The sequence below is a fragment of the Colius striatus genome, chromosome 7, assembly GCF_028858725.1.
Source record: "Colius striatus isolate bColStr4 chromosome 7, bColStr4.1.hap1, whole genome shotgun sequence".
NCBI lineage: Eukaryota > Metazoa > Chordata > Aves > Coliiformes > Coliidae > Colius > Colius striatus.
This window is the reverse complement of record NC_084765.1, coordinates 41087563-41111526: the sequence shown is the minus strand read 5'-3', so window position 1 is coordinate 41111526 and position 23964 is coordinate 41087563. Positions and strand designations below refer to the sequence as shown.

Genomic DNA, 23964 nt, shown 5'->3' with positions numbered 1-23964 from the left:
AGCCACCCTGGTGCCGTGCTCAGTGGCAGGGAGTGGCCCATGGTGGCTGAGGGTAGCCCACCAGCACCCCTTGGCTGTGCTGTGCCCTGCTCTGCACCACCAGACCTGTGAGGAGCTCAGCCCGTGGGGTCCTACACCAGGACCTAAACCCCTGTCACAGCACTGCAGTCAGGCTCCACTTCCCCACAAAAACCCTTGAGGCAGAAGGGAAAATTCCAGAAGAGGTATTTGCAATCCCCTGAAACCACTAGAAAAGTCTAGTTTTAAGCTTTTTTTGTGTGTGGGGATTTCTGTAAAGCTACTTCCTTAGTGGTTATTGTCATCAGAGCCTCGAGGCTTTGAGATGTCAGGGAGCGATGCTGCCTGGGCTAGGGAGGCACCCAGGACCTGCTGCTCTGCCTGCCTGGGTTTGGGCAGGAGAGGTTACAATTAGCCTCAGAGCCAAAAAAACCCAGACTCCGCATTTAAGAAGCAATGCATTGCAGCAGTGTGTTTCCAGGATGGCAGCTGCAGGCAGGAAGAGAGCATGTGCCCAGCTCCTGCTCCCACCAGGCATTGCCTTTGTGCAGAGCAGGTGAAGGGGAGAAGAATTAGCAGGTAATGAACTTCAGGGGTTACTTATGTCTTTGTGACCTGCTCACCCCGATGGTCCTTTTACTTCCAGCTCAGCAGGAGAGTCTCAGCCTTTGCCCCAGCGATGAGAGCACAAAGTTGCTTCCTTAATCTTGTGTGACTGCTTAGTTGGTCCTGCTCCTCGGGGAAACCTCTACTCGACTTCACGTGCCCTGCAGACGCTTTTAAGAGGAGCCCAGCTTGGCTGTGGCTGATCCCCTCCTCTGCTGCAGCAGTGGCAGCTCGAGCACTTAGCTGGAAATTGCCTTTTTGCCAACCACCCATCCCACTCTTACTTTTCCCCTTGTTTCCATGGAACAGAGTTGCCTGGGGGATTACATTTCAGCATGGTTTGTATTTCAGTTGGCTTTGCAGGGGTTACAAGTGCTGGCTGGGAGGGCCATGGGATGGCAGCGTGGTGAGGGGGCTGGTGGCCAGCCCTGCAAAGCAGCTCTCTGGGGACCTCACCAGGACAGTCGGGAGAGAGGGAGCTGCCAGTTAATGCGAAGCTGTCAGAAGCCAACGGCCTCATGCCTGTGAGGCTGAGCTTTGCCCCAGATGAGCTGGTGGGAATCATCCTGGAGCTGATGGCACTGCCAGCACCAGGCTGGAATTCCTCATGGTGCAGAGGCAGTGACTGCCATGGGGTGCATCCCCCAGCTCCAGCAGTCCTGGCTCAGCCCCACACACTCTCCCTGAGAATCAGCCCTGTGGCAGAGGCTCTCTCTGCAGCTCAGCCATGCTGAGTAGCCAAAGTCTTTGCCTTTGTCATTCCTTTCAGCAGAGGCTCTGGCAGAGGCATGAGTGGGACACTGTGCTCACCCGCTGCCGAGTGCTGCTGGGGATGGGGATGACAATGGGAATGGGGATGGGGATGCTGCTGTGCTCAGCGCCTGCAGCTCCTTTCCTGGGGTTCATAACCTCATTCAAACCTCTGGACAGAACTGTTCCAACGTTCATAAAGAGGTTTTGGACAGATGCCCTTCCTCCCACTGAAGCTCCAAGAACAACAAAGCTTTGGCTATAATGGGAGCACTTAGGCTAAGAAAAACAAGGCTAAACTCCTGGCCTCTGCTGAGGGCTGGGGCAGGAGGTGCTTTGGGCAGGAGCTGCTTTGTGCCTGATGACAGCACAGGGAACCCCCTGCAAGTGAGAAGCAAGTCCCAGAATTCCTTCAGGCGCGTGTCGGGCGACGGCTGCAGCCCTTCTGCTGCTGCAGAGAGAGAGGAGTGTTCCACTGGGGCAGGAGCACCCGCAGCCAGGGCCAGGGGGCAGGGGCAGGCAGTTCAGCTGGTGCCCCTCAGGCACACCAGTGGCATGTTGGAGGTGCAGATGGGGGCAGGTATGGGTACTTGGCATCTCGAGCCGAGCTGTGCTGTGCTGCTTCCCCAGGGCGGCTGCTGGGGCAGCTGCAGCTCTGTGGGACACACAGAGGCAGGGGGTTTGATTCCTCCTCTCGCTGCTGTCCCCTTCCCGTCCTCTCCTGCCATCCCAAAGGACAGGTGCCTGTGACTGATATTCACCTGGGTGTGTGTCCAGGCCAGCAACCATCAGTGTGGTAGATGGGATGGGGAGCAGCCATAACGTCCCTCCAGCCATAACATCCCTCGCTGAGCGTTCAGGAAGGGGGACAGGCAGGAGGATGTTGCTCAGCAGGCTCCCAGCCCGCAGGAGCGAGCAGTGGCTCTGTCCTTGCAAGGAGGATCATTCCTGCCCCACAAGCTGGAGGCCCTGGGGTGGGCTGGGGCTGGTGGTGGCATGGGTAAAACCTCCTGCAGTGAAAAGGATAGAGAGGGAGACATCTGGCCCTTCACCGTGCTGAAGCTTGAGAAGCTCTTTGGATGGGGCTGCAGTGGGACAGGATTAACAGGGGACTCCTTGCAGTCTCCTCATCACAGGGGATGGAAAACCAGAGTCCTGGTGGTTCTCAGTGCTCTCAGTGTCATTTTTCTTTGTTACCTGATGTTACCTGCAAAGCCCCTGGGGCTCATTGGCCAGCCCCAGCTGCTGGGCCACTGGCCACCCCTCTGACCACCCCCTTGTGTCCCCACAGCTGCTGTTCCAAGAGACCAACCCCGGCGTGCGGTACCAGTACACCGTGCAGCGCCCGGCCGACAGCCACAACGACATCCAGCCCGCCCAGTTCCTCTGGCGCTTCGGCTCCTGGACCAGCTGCACGGCCACGTGCGGCACCGGTGCGTGCGGCCCCCGCGCTGGGGGAGCGGGGCGGGCACAGCAGCCCTCTGCCATGGGAAACTCCCGGCGTTTGGGTTTCAGGAGCTCTTCGAGGGGGCAAAAACAGACAACAGGGGTCCTGTTACCACTCAGTGATGGACACAAAAGAGCTTTAGAGAAACCTTGGGAGCGTGGAAGGGCCCCTGCAGGGGGGATCCCTCCCAGGGTTTTACAGAGAGCACAGGGGAGGGTGCCCAGCACAGGCAGAGCACCGGGGCCTGTGCTGCCCTGTGGTGTCAGATGCTTTGCTGCCCCACTCCCACCCCGCTGTCCCAAAGGCTGAGTGTCCCAGGGCCGCTGGGGCAGCTTTGGCGGTGGCTGATGGAGGGGGATTGTCTGGAAACACTGCAAAGGGAGAGGCTGGGACCAGCAAGCGGTCCCTTGAGAGCAGCTGCCACAGAGTAAGGGGGAAATCAAGGACCCTCATCCTTTCTAGGTGGCACAAAGTGTCAGGAGATGTTTCCTGCCCATCCCTGGGAGAGAGGTGTGGGTTCCTGCTTGGAGCAGGAGGGCTGTGCTGTGGCAGGAGCTGGTGGGGCTGTTTGACACACATTTATGCTGAGTGCTCTTTGCTGTGGGTTTGCACAGCCCCTGCAGCGTGGGGAGTCGGGGGGGACTTGCCTTTGTTTGAAACCAGCTTGCCTTTGCAAGGTTTGAGCGCTCAGCTTCCAGAAGAGAAGGGGAATACAGGAGCAAACCAGGCAGGAGCTGGGTGAGGATGCTCAGCCCTGGCTGCAGGCGCGTGGCTGGAGGAGGGCTGAGCGCCTCTGCCTGGGCTGGATGATGGTGTGAGCTGGGGCAGGGGTTTGGGAGAGCTGAGGCTGAGCCTCTTCTGCAGGGGCAACCCCCCAGGCCCTGGCCCTGTAAGCTCCCAAGGGCTTGGGGCAGAGCACTGCTCAGTAGCTTCAGCAGGACCCTGTCAATGGCAGCTGATGGCCCTGGTTAGTGTTTACAGCTCTCCCAAGTCACGGGTCAAGTACGTGTTACAAAAGGAGGACAAAAGCAGGCAGCCAGCTGCCTGTTCCGGGTGAGGTCACCCTGAGGAGCAGCCCGTGAGCTCTGCAGGCAGGAGGTGATTTATCTGTGAGCTGTGGCTGGGGCAGAGGGCTGCCAAAAAAGAGCTGTGCTGCTGCCAGTTGGCCCCCCTTGCAAGACAGCCCCCTGACAGCCTGTGTGTGTGTGTGTGTGTTGTCTCTCTGAGATGGAGTCTGCCAACAGCTCTGGACATGGTTGTCCTCACCTTGCCTTCTGTGGAAACTCTTGCCATTCCTTAGGGATTTCTGACATCCCTCAGGCCTGAAAATAAACAGGTATGGTCTGTCAGCCTGTTTCTAAGGAAGCACAAGATTTGCCCACTCTTTCTGTGATCTGTTTTTAGCTGGGTGAGCAGCCCTGGCCTCAGACTCAGGGCAGAGGCTGAGATTTGCCTTGTGCTGGACAGACAGACACTGTCCTGCAGCCTCAGGGAGGGCCTTGGGCTGCAGTCTGCTGCTTGCAATGCGCAGGAGCCCACGTCCCTCCTTGCTTCCCTCTTTCCATCCCCCACCCACTCACCCTGTCCCAGCTGTCCCTGCTTTGCAGCTGCATATCCAGGGTCATTTTCTGCCCCAGTTGAGCTCTGTGGGTCTCATCATACCCATGTCAGATTGAGACCATGTGCCTGGCTCAGCTTTTCCCACCTGGATACCCTGGGAGCACCGATGCCGTTGGGCTCCTTGGGTTCACTGGTACCTCAGCAGAAGTGGGCTCTCGACATCCAGGTTCAATTTCAGTGGCAGTTTCCTTTCCTTTGCCCTGGTTTTGGGGAGCTCAGGCTTGCCTTAGGGCCTCCTGTCTGGCAGAGGGTGGCTGTGTGATGCCAGCCGTGCCGGTGTCCGCAGGGGTGCAGCGGCAGGCGGTGCACTGCGTGGAGGAGCTGTCGGGCATGGTGGAGGAGCGGCACTGCGACGCGCTGACGCGCCCCGACGACCGCCAGAGGCCGTGCAGCGAGGAGCCCTGCCCGGCCAGGTCACTGCCTTTGCCTCTGCACGCTGCCCTGAGGGAGGGGGGACCGGGGCTGGGGGCACCACGTTGTGTGCTGCCCTTTGCATCCTGGGTTTGCCACCTCTCCTCTCCCTCGTGCGTGAGAACGGGACCCAGACCCCACCTTGGCCCGTGGGAGCAGATCCCAGTGGTTGCCCGAGCGTGCTGCTCGTCTGCAGAGCACAAGCCACGCAGGAAGGCACCATCCTGGCGCGGCCAGGAGCCTCTCTCTGCCTCTGTGCCAATAACCATCCTCAGCACAACCCAGGACTGGCCCACCCCGGGGCCTCGGTGCGGGCCCCCTGACCTTGGGCTGGAACACAAGCTGCGGTTGGCATCCTGATTCCCCTGGGCCACGCTGGTTGCTGCAGGAGCCCACGTGCAGCTCCTGAGCATCTCCTGTCCCACAGCCCTCTTTGCAGGCAGGGGCTGGGGCCCAGCAGCCTCTGACACGTGTCCCCTCTCCCCCTTGCCAGGTGGTGGGTCGGCGAGTGGCAGAAGTGCTCAGCCACCTGCGGTCCCTCAGGGCTGATGAAGAGGACGGTGCTGTGCATCCAGAGCGTGGGGCTGGATGAGCAGAGGGCGTTGCAGCAGGCAGACTGCCAGCACCTCTCCAAGCCAGAGGCCACCGCTCCCTGTCACCGAGACGTCCCCTGTCCGTCCCAGTGGGCCGTGGGGATCTGGTCTGAGGTGAGAAGGGACGTTGGGGAAGTCTCAGTGTCTTGTAAATCTGGGGGGAGCCGAGGACAAAGTGCCCTCAAACATCCTCAGCCTGCCTGAGAGTAGTGGGCGTGCTCCTGCTTGCAGGGAGAATTCATGGATGTGTTTCTGGGAGCTCACATTGTACCAGCAGCTCACACAGGTGGGAATTCAGTGCACGGGGAGGTCTCAGAGCCAGGGAGGAGCACTGAGCTCCTTGACTCTGCCCCATCTTCTCTGAACCTCGCTGCTCCCTCACTCAGGGTGACTGCCACGCTCTGTGCTTGGTGCAAAGAGGGCAGAAGCAAGAGGCTTTCAGCCCTTCAGTGTATTTTCCAGCACCACAACTCACCCTCTGTGTTTTGACAAAGGACTGACAAATATTTCTTGCCCGCCGATGGGAGGTGTTAGGGGCAAGCTGAGGTCTGGGTGGATCAGCTTAACCACAGGTTGAGGGTTTTAACCAGGAAATTGTAACTCCTGATTTAAGCAACTGTTTCAGAAAGTGTTCAGCATGAGGACAAGTATCAGGAGAGAAGTGAGAGAGCCTGGGAACTGGGCTCGTTGCTGGGAGACAAAGGGAATGAAAATGCAAACAGGGAATTTGAAGGCTACATGAGAGCTATTTGGAAATATTTTTCTAGGGGCCCACAAAACCCACAATTACAGGGCTGAGAGAGATGGCTGCAAGGGTTTAAAGGGAAAAGCATGAGCTGCCAGTGGGTCTGTGCATGCAGCCAGCCCAGGCTGGCACAGTCATCCTCTGTGGTGTTGACATGGACAGATCTGTCAGCCCCGGAAAAATGTGCTCAAGGTTTTGAGATGTCTGTAATTTTTCTGTCCTGCCTTCACTTAAAGTGAGAGGACACTCCTTTTCCATTTCCAGCACCACCAGTAAACAGAGAAACCCAAGGAGCTTCCCAGAAACACTTCTGCCCAGCAGGAGTGATTGGGGGTTGTTGCTTTTGTTGTTCCTGCAGAGCCTCGGGCTGGGCAAGCACGTCTGGCACGGGGAGCAGCCACGGGGCTTGTTTGCTGCTTGGGCAGCCCAGCAAAGGGCTTAAACACTGGGACTTAGTTCCTTCAGAAGGACCCTAAAGCAATGTATATCCAGCTTTAGGGGCTTCTCAAAGGAGTTACCACAGTGGTCAGAAGCAGGAGTGTGTGTCTCTGGCAGGTCTCCCCATCCAGCCTCCTGCAGCCTCCTGCAGTCCTGGGCTTGGTGCAAACCCTCCTGCAGCTCTGGCTGTGAGGCTTCTGACAGACATCCCCTCTTATCTGTGTCCCAGAGGCTTTCCTGATAACCCAGCCTTGGCAGTTAATCCCCTTCCTCCCCCCTGCAAGAGCTGCCTTGCCTGGCATTTCTCTCTTGGATGGAGCTGAAGGTGTTTACTGACATATTTTCTCTCAAGGTGCCTGCTGTGGGGATTTTCCCAGGTTTGGCCAGCCCAGCATGGCCTGTGGCCTGGGGAGGCCATGGCCAGAGCAGCACTGCATGGGGGTCCCAGCTGCTGAGTCAGCATCTTCTCCAGACAGCCCCTGCCTGGGAGGACACATCCCAAGGGGTGTCACAGGCACCCACCCAGGACCAGCACAGGGAGAGGGGCAGGTCCTGATCAGGCCCCCAGCCAAGCTCTCAGCCTGCCGTGGGCTGGGTGGACGTGACTAAGGCTCTGTGCGTCCAGCAGCCCCTGGTGTGTGCAGCCCACATGTGCTGGCAGCAGCACTGTGATTTACTTATCCAGCAGAAAAGGCTGCTGCCCTTTCCAGTTTGTGGGTTTCTTTGATACTGAGCAATGTCAAAGGGACCGTTATGGTGAAGGAGGGAGTGTCCTCAACAAAGCTGCTTATTGACCTTTGCTTTTTCCCCACGAGGACAACACCCATGTTTATTATCCCCTGCTTCAGAAAATCCTCTTCTGGAAGAAGAGATGCAATTCATGGCAATAGGTCACAGACAAGACCTATTAGATCATCTTACTCAATGCCCTTCACAACGTCCATCCCCTGGGAAGGCTGTTTCTGGCTGGAGTGCAGGGCAAGGATCACCCTGAGCAAAGACCCAGCAATACCAGCCCTGCCTGGGACATCTCCAGCAGGGAGACAGCCCTGGCTGTAGGTTTGGTCACACACTGCTTACCAGTGTCACCAGTACCCCCTGCTCCTTTGTCCTGGTACAGTGATCCCTATGCCATGCCACCATGGCACAGGAGACATCTCAGGACCCAGGTGGATGGGGGAAGAGTGACAGAGGGACATGGAGCCCCTTCACCCTGTGCCCAAAGCATCGTGGCCCAGGGGCCAGTCGAGCAGTGGTGTCAGTGTGCCAGGCACTGCTGCAGCCCCTTCCCCAGCTGCACTTGCCATTGCTCCCACTCCCCTCCCTGATGGCTGTGTCTCTTGTGCCTGATGTTTGTGTCCCTTCCTTCCCCAGTGCTCAGCAACGTGTGGCAACGGGACCCAGAGGAGAGCTGTGTCCTGCAGCAACAGCACCGGGGCTGCCTGTGACCCCACAGAAAGACCCAACTCGGAAACTATTTGCTCCTTGCCACAGTGCCAGGAGAAAATGGACAACGCCAACACAGACTGGTCTGGCAGTGGGTCCTCCAGCAGAGAGGTGTTTAATGAAATCCATTACATCCCCAGCAACCACATTGCTAAGTTGAACCCTTTGATTCCCAACGTCCCCGAGTCCAACGACGTCAATCTGATCACGGAGGAAGGTTTCTCAGCCAGGAAGGGAAACGTCTTTGTGGACGATTTTTACTATGATTACAATTTTATCAACTTCCATGAGGATCTGTCTTACTATCCCTTCATGGAGAAGGAGACCAAAGGGGAGGGGCATCAGCCAGAGCTGAGCACCAACCATGTGGAGGGGTCCCGTGAGATGCCTGCTGATGTCCTGCACACTGTCAAGCCAGGAGGAGGAACAAATGCAGACCATCTGGTGACCAGCGAAGCAGATGCTTCTGCTCCTGGGCACAGCGAAGGAGAGATGGAGCCTGGGGGTTTAGCCATGAATGACCTCCTGAGCATGGTCCCCGAGGATGCAGGGACAACCTCTCCCAAATATGCCATCCCTGACTTCATGGGTGAGGAGGAGGATGTGATGCTTGTGCCCCGCTCTGAGAACCACCAGCCCACCCAGGGCACGAGTCACAATGCTGCAAACGGCCACAACCACCTGGATGAACCCCAGGGAGCTGTGCCAACGACAACCATTCCTGGGCAGGATGCTCCAGCCCATGGCCTTGGTCCCCAGGCTCCTTTCCTGGCCCATCCCTCCCCACTGCTGCCCTCTGACACAGACGTGTTGGACAGCCTGGGAGAGACGGGGAGCAGCAGCCAGGGGGAGGCAGGGAACGCTGGCATGGAAGAGCACGGAAGGGAGGAAGACCCAAGGGAAACGGGTCCTGTCATCAGTGATGGTGCTGACAGTGCTGCATCCAAGGCCAAGGAGCAGGGAGGGTGGGCAGGAACGCCGGTGCTGGAGGGGACAGAGGCCACACACACAGCACCAGTGGCCAAGGAGCAAGCCCATGGGACAGAGAGGACGAGTCCTTCCTTCCCCACCCCACAGGGACTGGGGTGGGAGATGGGAAGGACTGCTGGCAGCACCCATCCACCTGCAAGTCCTCATCCTGTGAGTGCTGATGGGGGTTCCATAGGGCACACAGGGCACCAGCCAGAGCTCCGCACCCCCATGACACTGACCTCAGCCCCCTTGGTGGCCACCACAGTCGTCCCACCAGCAGTGTCCTGGTCCCCTGCCATGCCCGGGACAGCCACTCAGCTCTCCTCCAGCGGCCTCACTCAGCAGGATGCCCTGGCACCAGGGGTACCCACAGCCCCAGCTCACAGCCCTCCTGCACACCCAGCACCCTCCGGGTTCCCCCCGGCGTGGGGGGCCATGAGGGTGTCCCAGCGTCCGGAGCCGCCATTGCCCCGTGCCCCACAGCCCTCCCGTGGGGTCAGTGCTGTGAGGGAGCACTTGCCATGGGCAGCCCCAGGGACAGTGGCCTTCAGTGATGGGGAGCAGGAGGTACCTCAGCCCAGCCCTGCCCCTCCACCTCTGTGGAAGGAGGAAGAGATGGAGAAGGAGGCTTTGCTCCCGCCGTCCGGCAGCGTGGCAGCCACCGCAGTGCCCAGCTGGGAGGTCGGGAACTGGAGCGAGGTACGTGCTGAGTCCCATTGAAAGCATGAGGTGGCCAGTACAGAGGTGAGAGACCCATCCCTCTCCTGGGGGGTCTCTGGAGCATTGCTCTTTGCAGGCTGAAAGCCCCTGGCACTGTGGGCTGGAGCAGCCGAGTGGCCAGGCCTCTGTGGGCCATGGTAGCCAGGAGCTGCTCCCTGGCCTGAGCCACCAGCCCCTGTCCCAGCTCCCTCCATCCTGTCCCACTCCCTCAGGCACCAGCTCCTCGTGCTCTGCAGTGCCCAGCTCAGCCCATCCTGGCACATTTGCAGCAGCCCTGGCACCTCACTGTTCCCCAGGGCTGGATCCCTGGGCACGACTCCCCCAGCTCTGCAGGAGGGTCCCAGGGCGGTGGGTGCTCGGGCAGTGGTGGCAGCTCAGGGTGAGCAATGGAAATGTCAGTTGTAAGGAGCACCAAGGGTGCATGTTACCAGAGAGAAGAGGCTGAGTGCAGTGTGGGGGGATTATCGCTGTAGTCAGGACTGTCCCGGCCCTCTCACTGCCTGCCTGCCCCAGCAGCTCTGTGTAGTGTTTGCAGTGACAGAGTGGTGGCTGCTGCAAGTCACAGGGATGGGCTGTTATCAGAAAGCACAAAAATAACAGGCCTTTTAAGAAGGCTGCACAACAGACCCAGTAGTGGTCAGGAGAGTACTGAGTATCAGCAGAAATACAGTTCCACGTGGGGGGATTTTAAAGAGCTTTGAGCATCGCCTGGGCCGGGGCGTTGCGGGAAGCTCTGCTGCAGGGATGGGGCTGGTGGCAGCCCTGGGACCTGGAGACACACAGGTGTGTTTTGAAAGCCCTGCAAAGGCTTTGAATTTGAAAAGGCTGGTACAAAACAAATCAGATCAGTCTGGATAGTGAGAGGTCAACCCAAAAGAGGAGGTGGAGACACTGGGAGAGAAATCGTTACTGGAGCTTTTAACATTGAAAGAGCAGGGGACACAGCCATCACTGGTGAGGTCACAGCATGGTAATCCTGCTGCAAGCCAAAGGCTGGACAGGAGGGACAGCACCAGAAGCAACCAAAATGGCTTATGGAGGAGGGTTTTCCTACTTCTTCCCCCAAACTGAGGGCTGCCCCATGTGGAACTGGTTAGAGAGGAGCCCCTTGCTGTGAGGAGCTGTGGGGTTGAATCCCCTGCCAGGCAGTGCTCTGGCCTCAGGAAAAGCTCTCTCCACATCATCCCACAGCCCTGCCTCGCTCCTCTCCACATCATCCCACAGCCCTGCCTCACTCCTCTCCACATCATCCCACAGCCCTGCCTCTCTCCTCTCCACATCATCCCACAGCCCTGCCTCACTCCTCTCCACATCATCCCACAGCCCTGCCTCACTCCTCTCCACATCATCCCACAGCCCTGCCTCTCTCCTCTCCACATCATCCCACAGCCCTGCCTCTCTCCTCTCCACATCATCCCACAGCCCTGCCTCTCTCCTCTCCATATCATCCCACAGCCCTGCCTCTCCACATCATCCCACAGCCCTGCCCTTCTCCTCTCCACATCGTCCCCCAGCCCTGCCTCTCTCCTCTCCACATCATCCCACAGCCCTGCCTCACTCCTCTCCACATCATCCCACAGCCCTGCCTCTCTCCTCTCCACATCATCCCACAGCCCTGCCTCTCTCCTCTCCACATCATCCCACAGCCCTGCCTCTCTCCTCTCCACATCATCCCACAGCCCTGCCTCTCTCCTCTCCATATCATCCCACAGCCCTGCCTCACTCCTCTCCACATCATCCCACAGCACTGCCTCTCCACATCATCCCACAGCCCTGCCCTTCTCCTCTCCACATCGTCCCCCAGCCCTGCCTCACTCCTCTCCACATCATCCCACAGCCCTGCCTCTCTCCTCTCCACATCATCCCACAGCCCTGCCTCTGAACTCCCCAACTTCCCTGGCAGCCCTCCCGATGCCCACAGGTCAGGCAATGAGCTGAGGCCCCTTCCTGCTGGGCCATGGGGCTCCGTGCCGAGGCAGAGCCAGGCGCAGGGCGTCAGGGGCAGCAGTGCCAGCCCCGCTGAGAGCCGTGTGCCTCCTGCCCCGCAGTGCTCGGTGACCTGCGGCGTGGGCGCGATCTGGAGGAGCGTGCGCTGCAGCACCGGCAGCGACGGCGGCTGCGCCATGGCCAACAAGCCCGTCCCAGCTCGGAGGTGTTCCCTCAGACCCTGCTCGTCCTGGCGTGTGGGCAACTGGAGCAAGGTAAACGGGCACATGGAGAGTCCCCAGGAGGAGGAAGGCAGGAGGTGCCTGCCCTGAGCCCAGCGCACTGCCTGCTCCTGGGGTGTGTTTTACCTCGTGGTTCACAAAGGCAGAGGGTAGAGGTTTGTACTGGACACAGAGTTCAGTCTCCTTCATCCCACAGTAATATTTTGATCTTCCTGCTCTTGGGCTGGTTCAAAAGCCAGGAGCATGCACAGGCTGAACAGAGTGAAGTGTTCAGGCCACTCCGCACTACAGGGAGGTGTTTGCAGGTGGTTGGGTGGATCCAGTAGGGGCAATGGTGGGAACAACCCTCCTTGCTTTCTTGGGGCCATCCCTTGTCTAATGCTGAAAGACTCTGTTGCCACTACAGTTGCTTTCAATCGTGACAGGTTCAGAGCTGCACTAGAGAAAGCGGTGAAAAGTGTTTGAGTATTAATCCAGCCCAAGGCAGAGCATGTCCCAGAGGGATTCCCCCTTGCTGCCCTGCCCTGGCCTGATGTGTGTGTTGTGTCTCAGTGCTCCAGGAGCTGCGGCGGGGGGGTGAAGGTTCGGGACGTGCATTGTATCGACACCAGAGAGCAGAGGCTGCTCCGGCCCTTCCACTGCCACGCCGTCCTCTACAAACCACCGGCACAGCTGCCCTGCCAGAGCACGCCGTGCCTGGCCTGGTACACGTCCTCCTGGAGAGAGGTAAGGGCTGCTGGGGGTGGGAAGCGCTCAGCCCTGAGCACTGCAGCAGGGCTTTGTCACTGGGATGGGGTGTTTCACACCCATGGTTATGTTTCCTGCAGCCCATGACATTTGCTTGCACAGAGCTCAGTAGCCAGGCAGGCACGTGGCCGGGGAAGGGGGTGCTGAGGTGCCTGCAGCAATGTGCTGATGGCAGGGAGGCAGCAGGCTCAGCCTAGCTCTGGCATGCACCTGCAAAAGTGAAGCACATAGCTGCAGCAGGCCTGCCGTGTCCTCCTGCCTCTGGGAGCCTCCTGGTGAGTTTCCAGCACGGAGAGGGAAACCACTCTGTGGGGCACCCACGCCCGGGGAGCTGCAGAGCAGGCACCCGCCTGGAGACAGGGCTTGCAGGTGCTGATGTGTCTGTAGGGTGGGTTCACGGTGTGTTCCCGTGAGCCACTGCTGCGTGGGGCCTGGCTGCCTCGTGCTGTGCCGCTGGCTTCCCCTGGGTGTGCCCGTTGTGTCTCGGCAGTGCTCGGAGTCGTGCGGCGGCGGCGAGCAGCAGCGGCTGGTGACGTGCCCGGAGCTGGGCCGCTGCGAGGAGACGCTACGGCCCAACACCACCCGGCCCTGCAACACCCACCCCTGCACCACCTGGGTGGTGGGCTCCTGGGGAGAGGTGAGCCCCGTTCAACAGGGCTTTTGCCCAGCTCCAGAGGGACAGGGAACTGCTGGAGAGAGGCCAGGGCAGGGACACCAAGATGCTGAGGGGACTGGAGCATCTTCCTGATGAGGAAAGGCTGCGGGACCTGGGGCTGTTCAGCCTGGAGAAGGCTGAGGGGGGATCTCATTAATAGTTACAAATACCTCACTGGTGGGTGTCAGGAGGTTGGGGCAGCACTTCTTTCTGTTGTATCCAGTGACAGGACAAGGAGTGATGGAAAGAAGCTGGAACATAAAAGTGCTATTTAAACATAAGGAACAACTCTCTCAGTGCTGAGGTGAGGGAGCCCTGGCCCAGGCTGCCCAGGCAGGGTGTGGAGGCTCCTGCTCAGGAGGCTTCCAACCCCACCTGGACACGTTCCTGTGTGACCTGATCTAGGTGGGACCTGCTTCTGCAGGGGGTTGGATGATCTCTAAAGGTCCCTTCCAACCCCCACCATCCCGTGATTCTGTGAAATGGGGGAAAAGCCAGCCCTCAAAACCAAACTGGGGGCTGTTGCAATGACAATGTGCTGTGCCCTGGTGCTGTGGGCTCAGCGTGGCGCTGGGGGCGGCTCTGGGGGCCGTGTCCCCGCTGACGGGCTGCCCCACTCCCGCAGTGCACAGCTCCCTGCGGCGGCGGCATCCAGCGGCGACAGGTCAAGTGCATCAACACCAAGACGGGGCTGGCCGAGGAGGACAGCAGCCTCTGCGACCATGAGCCCTGGCCTGAGAGCACGCAGAAGTGCAACCCGCAGGACTGCGAGAGCTCCGAGGCGGGTAAGTGACCGCCCAGCCCGGCCTGAGAGCTCAGTGTTCTGTCTTTCGTGTGCTGAGGCTCCCCAGGAGCCTGTGTGTGCTGCTTGGGGCCTGTGCTGCATTTTGAGGCGATCTGTGGGTGCTGGTGTGCAAACCACCCAGCTGTCAGCAAGGCAATGTTACCTGGAGAGCAGGTGGCTCTGCACTGCAGCATCCTCCATCACAGTGCACAGCCATGGCTGAGACTATCCCATCATACAGCCCTGCTGAGGGCTGATACAGTGACACTTGCTTGGGCACTCTGGCGTGTGCAGCCTCCTTCTCCCTGTGTGCCCCACAGCAGCAGCATTACCCGGTGCTGTTGTGCCAGGGCGGCTGCAGTGGCACCGTGGGTGTGCTGGGCGCCGGCCAGCTGCTCCGCTCGCTCTCTTCAAAGTTGAGCTGCGAAGCAAAGCAAAGGCTGTGTGAGAACACGACCTGTTTCTGGGCCTGGTAACTGGAGATGGTTTTTCTAGCCAAGTTTAGAGCCGTTTGTTATTTTTCTCCCCCACACCTTTCACTCCTCAGTCCCCTCAGACAGGCTGGAGGAAGACACCAGCCCTAACTGGCTGTGCTGCATTCTTTTTTCCCATTAACTTTTGCCCCGTGCTCTCCCAGGAAGGGACCCCAGGAAGGACTGTGCAGCAGCACAGATGCCAGGGCAGCACATGTGGGGAAGGGCGATGGGCACATGATGCTCACGGTGCTGCCAAACAGAGAACCGGTGCCAGCTGAGAGTGATGGGGGAGGAAGGAAAAACCAGTCAGCCCACTACAAAGCAATGTGTCTGTGGGAAGATGAAGGGGGTGTTTCATACATGGGCTGTGTAAGGCTTGCTTGGCTAATCAGTGATGAAGTGGGAATGTTATAACCCATCTATAAATGTCCAGAGCATTTGGCTCTCAGAGCATGGCTTTAGTGGCGTGAGCATGAGCTGGGCAGCAAAGGGACCCTGAGTGACTGCACTGGGGTGGCACAGGGCAAAGGGACCAAGCTCAGGAGCAATGTGGGAGATGAGAAACAGGAAGGAAATACCAAGTGATGAAGCTCAGTTCCTTGTAAGCCAGAAATCTGTGAGCTGCAAGGGTTAACAGCACTCAAAGGGAAAAGCAATACGAGGGGATTAGATGTCATGATATTAGCATGTTAATCATTAGTCAGCCTTATCTTTTTAATGTGTCTGTGCAGAAAAAACCCAAAAAAGTCTTTTTGTCTGGCCAGAAAGAAACCTTAGACCCTCAGGAGGTTCCCTGAACAAAGAGAGGGCCGAGAGCCAGAGTTGGGCAGGAGGGCAACGGGTGCCCCACGGCTGCCCCACACCTTGGGCAGGTCCCTCTCTGCAGCCTGGGACACACCTCCTAATCTCTCCAGCTCTGTGTATTTGTCCTCTACCCACCCATGTTCCTCCCAACAGCTATTCAGGAGAGGGCAGAAGCACTGGCTTTGGTTAATGGGATCTGGGGATGCTGACTGCTGGCTCTTGCGATGCTTTTGGCCGCTGAGCTGCTCCGTGTCAGTGGCTGCACGACCTTCCTGCATTTGCAAGTCTGTGGGGTGGTTCAGCATTTAGGAAATAATTAGTCAGGCTTGCTCAAGAACTGATGTGTGCTTCCAGCTATTTTAGTCAAGGGAAGGTTTCCGTGCCGGGCGCTTGGTGATGAGAGCCCTGGAGCCGTGCGGGCAGCCAAGGCTGCACCAGAATAACCACTGAGATGAGTAGGAAGCACACAAATAAATGTTCAAATCCTGGATTCAAAATGACATAAATGCTCTGGCTGCAGCCCAGGGAAGGAAACGCCTCTTGGAAATACAAACAGCTCCTGCCAAAGCATGAAGAGGAGCAAAACTTTCACATGGCAGGAAATCACAGATGTGTAAAGCCACAGGCTCCCAGAAAAGGCATGAGCGTGAACTCCAGCCCTTTCCCAGTTGTAAAGGATCTGTAGTGCACAAGATGGATGCAGGCTGGAAGGATGCATGTGTTTGTGTTAGGAGCACAGGGAGCCTCTGTCTCCCCTGCTGCACAGAGCACTGGCAGCAGCAGAACCACGGGCTTGTGTCTGTGAGCAGCCGGCTTCTCGCCGGACACAAGAGTGCAACAACCTCGGTAGAGCTGAAATGTTCAAGCCACGATCAGATGGATGTCTGACAGAGATGGAACACATCAAACATAAACAAACATCTCGCTGGCAATCAGCCCTCTTCAATTAGAGGAGGTTGGAATTCATTAGAACCAGAATCCTGTTCTGTCACCAGGTTATAAATTAATTGGTGCTAACATCCGAGGTTATCTCCAAACGCGCCCGAGGTTGTACAGCTGCCTCCAGCTGTGAGCACAGAAGATAAGGTTGGCTGTGTCCTTAGATGGCTCCCAGCGAGCATCAGAGCCCATGGGGCACCCAGGTGGCTCCAGCCCTGGCAAGGCTGGGGACACTGCTCTGAGCTCCACGCTGAGATGAGGAACTCGACCAATGTGACTCCAGCGCAGGAAGATCTGCACAGGGGCTGAGAGCCATCGCTCACCCACGCCAGCAGCAGAGTATTGCTTGTGGTTCTGAAGGCTGGAAAGAAAACTCCCTCACAGCGTGTTTATTTCTGTGTTTAAGCATTACACTTTGGTTTATGGCCACTTTGGAAAGGAGCTGAGCAGCAGGTCCTGCTGAGAGCTCCGAGGAACTGGCGCCGGTTTAAGCAGCAGGTGAGACAGTTTTAGACCAGAGAAGCAGCAATTGCTGAGCATTGGCGGAGGATGCTCATGGGTGACCCGAGCTGCCACCACCCTGCTGCTGCAGATGGAGTGGCTGTGCCTGCATGATGGCTTTTGGCCACATCCCGTCAGTGATGGGCAAAACAGCCCTGTTTGGGACTGTGTGCGGCCCCTGGGGTGCTCACTGTGGTAAATGTCATCAAATTCATAGTTCTCCTCGTGCCTGGTTCCCTGGGTCTGGTACTGGGTAGGTCTGCAAGTTCCCCTGATTCACTCCAAGCAAGTGATGGGGCTGATTCCTCTCTCCAGCCAAGGCACCTCAGCAAAGGGCTGCACCCCTCATCCGTCTCAGGCTCTAAATGCCAAAGGAATTGAAGCCAAGCATTCAGACAGCCCGAGAACAAATGTGTACCAAGTGGCCCTGGGAAGGGGATGAAGGTTTCCAGCCAGTGGGATGGGATGGAGAAGGATAGGTGGGGAGTTCAGCCTTGTATCCAAGGCTGAGGGCTGAGCTGGTGGGGCTGTGAGAAGGGTGATGCCTCAGGGAGACTGAGGGGCAAAGCCCCCCTGCTCTGCTCACACTGGGGACATGTCCCAGGCACTCAGCACCTTCTCTTACTGCTGTTTGCAGTGCTCCAGGCTTATTATCCAGGATCTGGCTGTATTTCTAGTTGCCTCGAGATTAATTGGCAATTAAACATTATATTCTTTCTTGCTTTGAGTAGGGAAATTAAATTATTCATGGTTGTGCATGTAGCTGAATTTGCCCACAGGGACACACTGGGAGTAATTGCAGCCAATTCCAGTCTTCCCTGTCACTCGAGCCTGTGGGTCTGGAGCCAAGTGGTAAGGCAAGGAGGTGCTGCTGAGCCACTCATTAACTGCCCTTTATTTACTGCTAATTAGCAACAGCTGGGAAAGGACCTCCCTGTTCTTATGAAAGGTAGGGGAATGGGTGTTACGTGTTTCAACCTTACAGAGGAACAGGTTTCCAGGGACAGGGGCTGCTCAGGCAGCCCCACCTCAGCCCTTCCTGCTCAGGGGGTGATGTGCATGCCAGGCCTGGTGGTAACAATCCCCTCAGCCCTCCCACAGCAGCTCCTGTGGAAACCCAGGCATGGAGAAGAAGAGCCCCCATAGGCAGCATGCGGATGGGGCAGGAAAGGCCCCTGTCCCTGCCCCGAGCAGCACAGCAGCGCTTCCCTGCTGCAGCATGGCACGCTTTGTGTGTAAAGGAGCTTGGTTTGGCCAGTGGCCCTGGGAGATGCTTCTCCCCTGGCTGTGGGAGATGCTTCTCCTCCCTCCTTGGCAGCTGTTGAGAACAGTTTCAGAAAGAGTAAATCAGGATGGACCTCAGTAGCCAGTGCAAGCAATTAGGAGAGAATTGGGAAGAATCTGCCTCTCTCCTGCCTTGGGTGCAGGTGTGTGGGCACTGGCACAGGCTGCTCTGCCAGGAGCCTCTTGCCAAGCCTGGCAGGGAGGAGGCAAAGCCTAATCCCAACAACAAAGATTAACCCTCCAGAATACATGAAAGGTGTATTTTTGCCTGCAGAAGGAAGACCTTCAGCAAAGAGGGTATTGGCCTTGGCCTTGAAGTGCTGAAAACAGGGAAAGCAAGGATGAAAATGAAGCGATGGCTCTTTACCCTGGCTGGAGGAGTAACTGTGCTCATGCACAGCGGTCACACTCCGGGGGTCCTGCCTGGAGCCGGGTTCCCTTGGCCTTGCAACAGAGGAGGGCTCAGTGCTGCTGCCAAGCATCCTTACCCTGCCTAATCCTCAGGTTAAAAGAGAGGCAAAAGAAGCAAAGACTCCGTTAGGTGTGGCACAACAGGCTGCTGAAGGCCAACTGCTCCCGGCAGGGCTGGCTGTGGGAAGCTGGACACGGCGTGTTTCGGGTTCTGGAGAGGAAGCCAGGGTCACGTTCATTTTGGCACAGATGACTTCTCCCACTCCCTCCAGTCCTGAGAAGGAAGGAAGAAGACAAATGCAGAGCATAGGGAGAGTCCTGGCTCTGCTGCAGCTCTCTGGAAATGAGAGTTTCTGTCTGACAGATCCAGGGAAATGGATAATCCCTCGGCACCCCTCAGAGAGCAGCAGCTTCCTCTCCCTGGTCTGTAATCCCCAGGCTGGATGCTCAGGGGCTGTCCATGGGAGCTCTGCGATGGTGCTGAGCGAGGCAAAGACAAGGAGAAACTCCTTTGGTGCTGAGGTGAGGGAGCCCTGGCCCAAGGAGCTGCCCAGGGAGGATGTGGAGGCTCAAACCTCGCTCCCGGGGAGGCCCCGCAGGACCCTGCCGCAGCACTTGTTAAATTCAGCGCTGGCTCTGGGAGCATCCCGAGGGCCAGAGGTCAGCAGCTGAATTCTCTGCTTTTGCCAGCTCAGCTCTATGCTCAACCTTTCCCTGTTTCCACAAAACCTGCTCCAGGAAGTTTATTTTTCCCTGAGTGCTTAGGTCTGTGTGGCAGAAGCTTCCATGAAGTTTAAAGCGACTTCCACGCCAACTTAAAAAAACAACCCAAAAAAGAAGTGGGGGTTTTCAGTTTCTGATGTGCTGACTTAGCCTGGATTTTAAAAGCCCTGCTTTAAGCTATTTCTTTAGACTAAAATTTGGCACAGACCTGAAGGCTGGAGCATGTGTTCAAATGAAGTGTTAGGGCTGTATAAAACAAAATGTTAATAGAAAGAAATAACAGTAAAGGGATTACATGAAAATTGGGTCAATTCTGAAGGGACCTTTCCTGAAGAGCTGACAAATTAAGTGCTTATTACAGCTTCCCTTGCCCAAGACCAAATTCCAGGGAGAAATTGTGAGCTTGGCCAAGATTTGCAGACCTGAGCCTGACCCCACACACATCCAGGCTGAGACCAGGCCAGAGCACGGCCCCATCCGGAGAGAGACGAGTGCTCAGCAACTCCCCTCGACTTCATCTGATTAAAATGCTTTGGAAAACCAGAGTCCTGCAGGGCCACAGAATCCCAGAGTGATGGGAGTGGAAGGGCCCTGCAGAGCTGCTGCAGCCCCAGCCCCTGCTCAAGCAGGTTCCCCTGGCTCAGGTGGCACAGGGACGTGTCCTGGTGGGGTTGGAAACCTCCTGAGGAGCCCCCACACCCTCCCTGGGCAGCCTGGGCCAGGGCTCCCTCACCCCAGCACCAAAGGAGTTCCAGTGGAACAGTTTGTGTTCCAGCTCGTGTCCATCACCCCTTGTCCTGTCAGTGGACCCCACAGAATAAAGCATCCCCCCATCCTCCTGACACCCACCCTTTAGGTGCTGATAAGTGCTGCTGAGCTCCTCCCTCAGCCTTCTCCAGGCTGAACAGCCCCAGGGCTTGCAGCCTTTCCTCCTCACAGGGATGTTCCATCCGCTCAGCACCTTGGCAGCTCTCGTGGAGGGTCAGCAGCCTGCTTGCAGTGATGCCTGCAGCCAAGGCTGGGGGCTGCTGTGCCCACCCCAGTCGTTGTTCCACAGTAGGCCCCTACCTTTGCAGATAACGTGGTGCTGGCAGGAGGTCAGTGGGCTTATTTATGCCTTTGTGTGGCTCTGGGTGAGGCAGGTGTGGGAATTTCCTACCGGTGCTCATGGTGTTGGCCCTGAGGAGGGATCAGAAGCGAGTTAAACCATCAGCTCTGGTCCTGGAAAGCGACCGTCCGGCTCGGCCCATGCGGCTCTTTCAAGGGAAGGCAGGAGGCAACTTGGTTGTGATCCATAAATAGCTTTCTAGGAAGGCAGCTGCGATAAGCAGAGGGCTTGTGAGCAGCCAGGAGCCCAGCAAGGCACAGTGTCAGCGTGCTAAAAATACGGCGGCGCTCGGCAGGGCCTGTTGCGGCACGGCGTCCCCGCAGCACGGCGGCACTCACAGCCATCCCTGGGGGACGTGTAACTGAGCTCTGCTCAACACCCTGGGCTTTTTACTGCTCTTACACTTGCTCTGAGAGGGATTAACCCCTGGAGCATGCCAGCCCTTGTCTCTGCCTGCTGGGAGCCATGTGCCAGGCTGCCCAGGGAGCTGGGGCAGTGCCCAGCCCTGGAGGGATCCCAAAGCTGTGGAGCTGAGGTGCTGAGGGCTGTGGGGCAGTGCTGGGCTGGGGCAGGGTGAGGGGAGGGCTGGGACTGCAGCAGCTTCCAGAAGTGTTTGTGTGATTCAGTGACTCTAAGCACAGGTGGAGCGGGTGGTGGTGACCCAGCGGTCCTGCCCTGGTGAGGAGCAAGTGATCACCAAACCTGTGTGAGGGAGGGATGGTTGAGGTGAGGGTGCTGGGCACCAGCACGTTCTGAGGGTCTCAGAGCTTCAGGGGGTGCTCCCAGGGAAAACCATCCCTGAGACCCCATGGAACATGGCAGGAGGAAACGTTTCCCTTTCCCTGAGGGGTTCTGGTGCTCTCACCTGATGTGGCTGCTCTCATGGCAGTCTGGGGTTGGGTGCTGCCCCCAGCACGTCCCTCCCTGGGCTTTACAGCCGTTCCCCATCTGCTCTGCTCAACCAGCAGGAAGGATCTGTTATCCCCCAGCACCTGGGGAGTCTGAGCAGAGCCCCAGCCTGGGAATGTGGCACGGGGCTGGGATCTGGCGCTCCAGTCTGTCGGCAGCTGTTGGATCCGACGGCGCTGCCGGGCAGCAGCTTCTGTGCTAAACGGATTCTTCAGGGCACCGAGACTCTATTGCCAGGCAGAAAGAGCTGTTGCTCCAGAGGAAGAGAGGAAATACCTCTACTGAAATAGAAGAGTAATTTTAGACCAGTGTAGTGGCCTCCTTACTGATGGGCTGGGCAGGGGGGGTTGAAATCCCAAACGGGGGGCAGGTCTGTGCTCTGCATGTGAAGTGCCGCGGGTCGGCCCGTCCCCGTGGGAACGGGGGCAGCAGCCTTTCCCTGAGCAAAGCCTTTTGTTCACTGAGGGGAGATGCTGAGGGGCAATGGTCAGCAAGAGCTCCCCTGGCTGGGTCCTGGTGTTTCCCCAGCAGGAAAGTGTCCTGAGAAAGAGCAAAGACTATTTCCTTGCCCTGTTTCTTCATCTGCTCAGCAGATGGTGCCCAGGGAGAGATGGTGCGGGGGTACAAGGGGGTGCAGGCCCCAAACCTCTGCCCTGGCAGCATCAGCTCTGCCCTTTCCTGAGAAGAGCTGTCATTTCATCTGAGGAGGTAAAATTAGACAGCTCTGATGTGATTTAACCGAGTCTTACACGGCTGGGTGAGACACTGGAGGCTCCACGAGGCACACACTCGTTCTGGTATGAAGCAGCAAAGGGGGACATTACAAAGTAAACCAAACCAACTGTATATTGTTATAAACAATGCCTGCTGGCTGATGGCTGTCTGCCACTGTCACCAAGCCGAGCTGCTTGAGCCTGGCCTGGCTGGTGATGGAGCTGGGAGCTGTTGGGGCTGACTCCTGCAGCCCGTGCTGCCGGTGCAGGGGAGGGCTGGGACGGGAGGGGACCTCCTGCCCTGTCCCACACCACCCCACACACAGCCCTGTGGTTTGTTTCCACCAGCCCCTGGTTTGCAGGTGGTGGATGTTGCCCTGGAGCAGCAGTTCCCAAAACAAAGCCCTTCCTCCAAGCAACGCCTTGCTGTTCTGAGGTTTGACACCTGCAGGAAGCAAACCAGATGATGCAGGTTCTCAAAATACTCTGAAGACAATGCAAAGACAAATGAGTTCCCACCGTGGGGAAGGTCTGTGGGGGCTGGGAGGAGGGGGCATTGTGGGGGTGTGTGTCACCTCTCCCAGGCCTCCAGCACTCATCCTTCTCCCTGGAGAGCGAGTCCTGGGCTCAGCCCCACTCCTCCACATGGCTTCTCTACGCTGGGAAGCGGCTGCAGCCAGCAGCAGGGTGTTATTTCTGCCGGTAGTTAGAAGTGAGGAGGATGCTCAGCACCCAGGCGAGGGCGGGCTCTGCCCGTGCTTGTCTCTGCCCCCACGCACACCCGACGAGGCGCCGGCACTAACGCGCTCCCTCTCCCCTCTGCCCTCCTCTCCAGGCCTCGTCTGCGAGCGCGACCGCCTGACCTTCGGCTTCTGCCAGACCCTGCGGCTCCTGGGCAGGTGCCACCTCGCCACCGTCCACCTGCAGTGCTGCAGGACCTGCGGCCAGCACGGGCAGCGCCGCGGGGACGAGCGGCTGTCCCGCAGGTGACCGGAGCACGGGGGTGTCCCGGCGGCCGTGCCGGACGAGGGGCTGCGGCTCCGTTCCTGTCCCTTGTGCCTCACTCTAACGGTGCTCAAACCGGAGCTCGGCGACCCGCGGGGGAGGGAAAGCCGAAGCAGCCGTCACGCGGGGGACGCCGCTCGGAAATGCTCATGGTGCTATCGTTGGACGTTTCAGCCTCTCCGTGGTGTTGGCAGGCCAGCACAAACCCCCTCGACCTTTGTTGTTGTTGTTTTTCTGTCTCTGAAGCGAGCCTCTGCCCTTCCAGACACACGCAGGCAGGGGCTGCTGCTTTCTCCTTAAGGGACTTGAAGCTGGCAACCCCTTGCCCTAAGGGCCACTGAATTGCTGATGCCAAAGAGCAGAGGAGCCAAGTGTTACCCCCACGAGCTCAGGGCAGGAGCGAGGGCTCCGCACCCTCCTCTGTGCCGAAGCCATTGCCTGTGTCATGCAGCCCAGAGGGGATGGTCAGGGACAGCAAGGCGTGAACAACAGGGTGCTGGGGTCCAGCAGTGCATTCCATGCTTGTGCTTGTGAAGGAGAGGGGGGCTGCTCAGTCCCCAGCCCCTGGCTGCAGCCTCACGGCCAGCACACACCCGTGTTTCTGGGTGCAGTTACGGCGTAGCAGTTCAATGGTGGGTTAAGGTGTTTTTCTCTGTTCTTACAAGCTAAAAACCTCTTTTTACTGCTTATATAGATTCACCTTTGTTAAGGTTAGCTGATTTTTCTAACTAGAGTATCCAAATATTGTAGGAGGAGCAGCACTGGGCCGGCACAGCCCTCACTGCCCGGTCCGGGAGTGAATCCCTCCCTGTCTTAGGGAGCTTTTGCCATTAGGTTGGTCCCCAAAGGAGGGTCAGGAGTGTTTAGGTAGGAATGCCTTTCCATATTACACTTCAGGCTCTGGAGGACACCCAGAACCTGGGAGACCACAAAGGCAATCCTGCTAGCACTGAGTGGCCGAGGCTGGAGGG

The 23964-nt window shown here is 58.0% G+C and overlaps 1 protein-coding gene across 1 annotated transcript in view; it reads left to right on the top strand.

The window, feature by feature from the left end:
* ADAMTS7 (ADAM metallopeptidase with thrombospondin type 1 motif 7) overlaps positions 1–22978 on the top strand; it is a 44149-nt gene extending 21171 nt beyond the window's left edge. Inside the window, exons 16-24 of the mRNA XM_062000444.1 lie at positions 2666–2807; positions 4728–4854; positions 5346–5559; positions 8003–9745; positions 11815–11967; positions 12487–12660; positions 13172–13318; positions 13962–14121; positions 22824–22978. Coding sequence (XP_061856428.1) covers positions 2666–2807; positions 4728–4854; positions 5346–5559; positions 8003–9745; positions 11815–11967; positions 12487–12660; positions 13172–13318; positions 13962–14121; positions 22824–22978 — 3015 coding nt within the window. The remainder of the gene's footprint in view (positions 1–2665; positions 2808–4727; positions 4855–5345; positions 5560–8002; positions 9746–11814; positions 11968–12486; positions 12661–13171; positions 13319–13961; positions 14122–22823) is intronic.
* Positions 22979–23964: the final 986 nt, after the last annotated feature.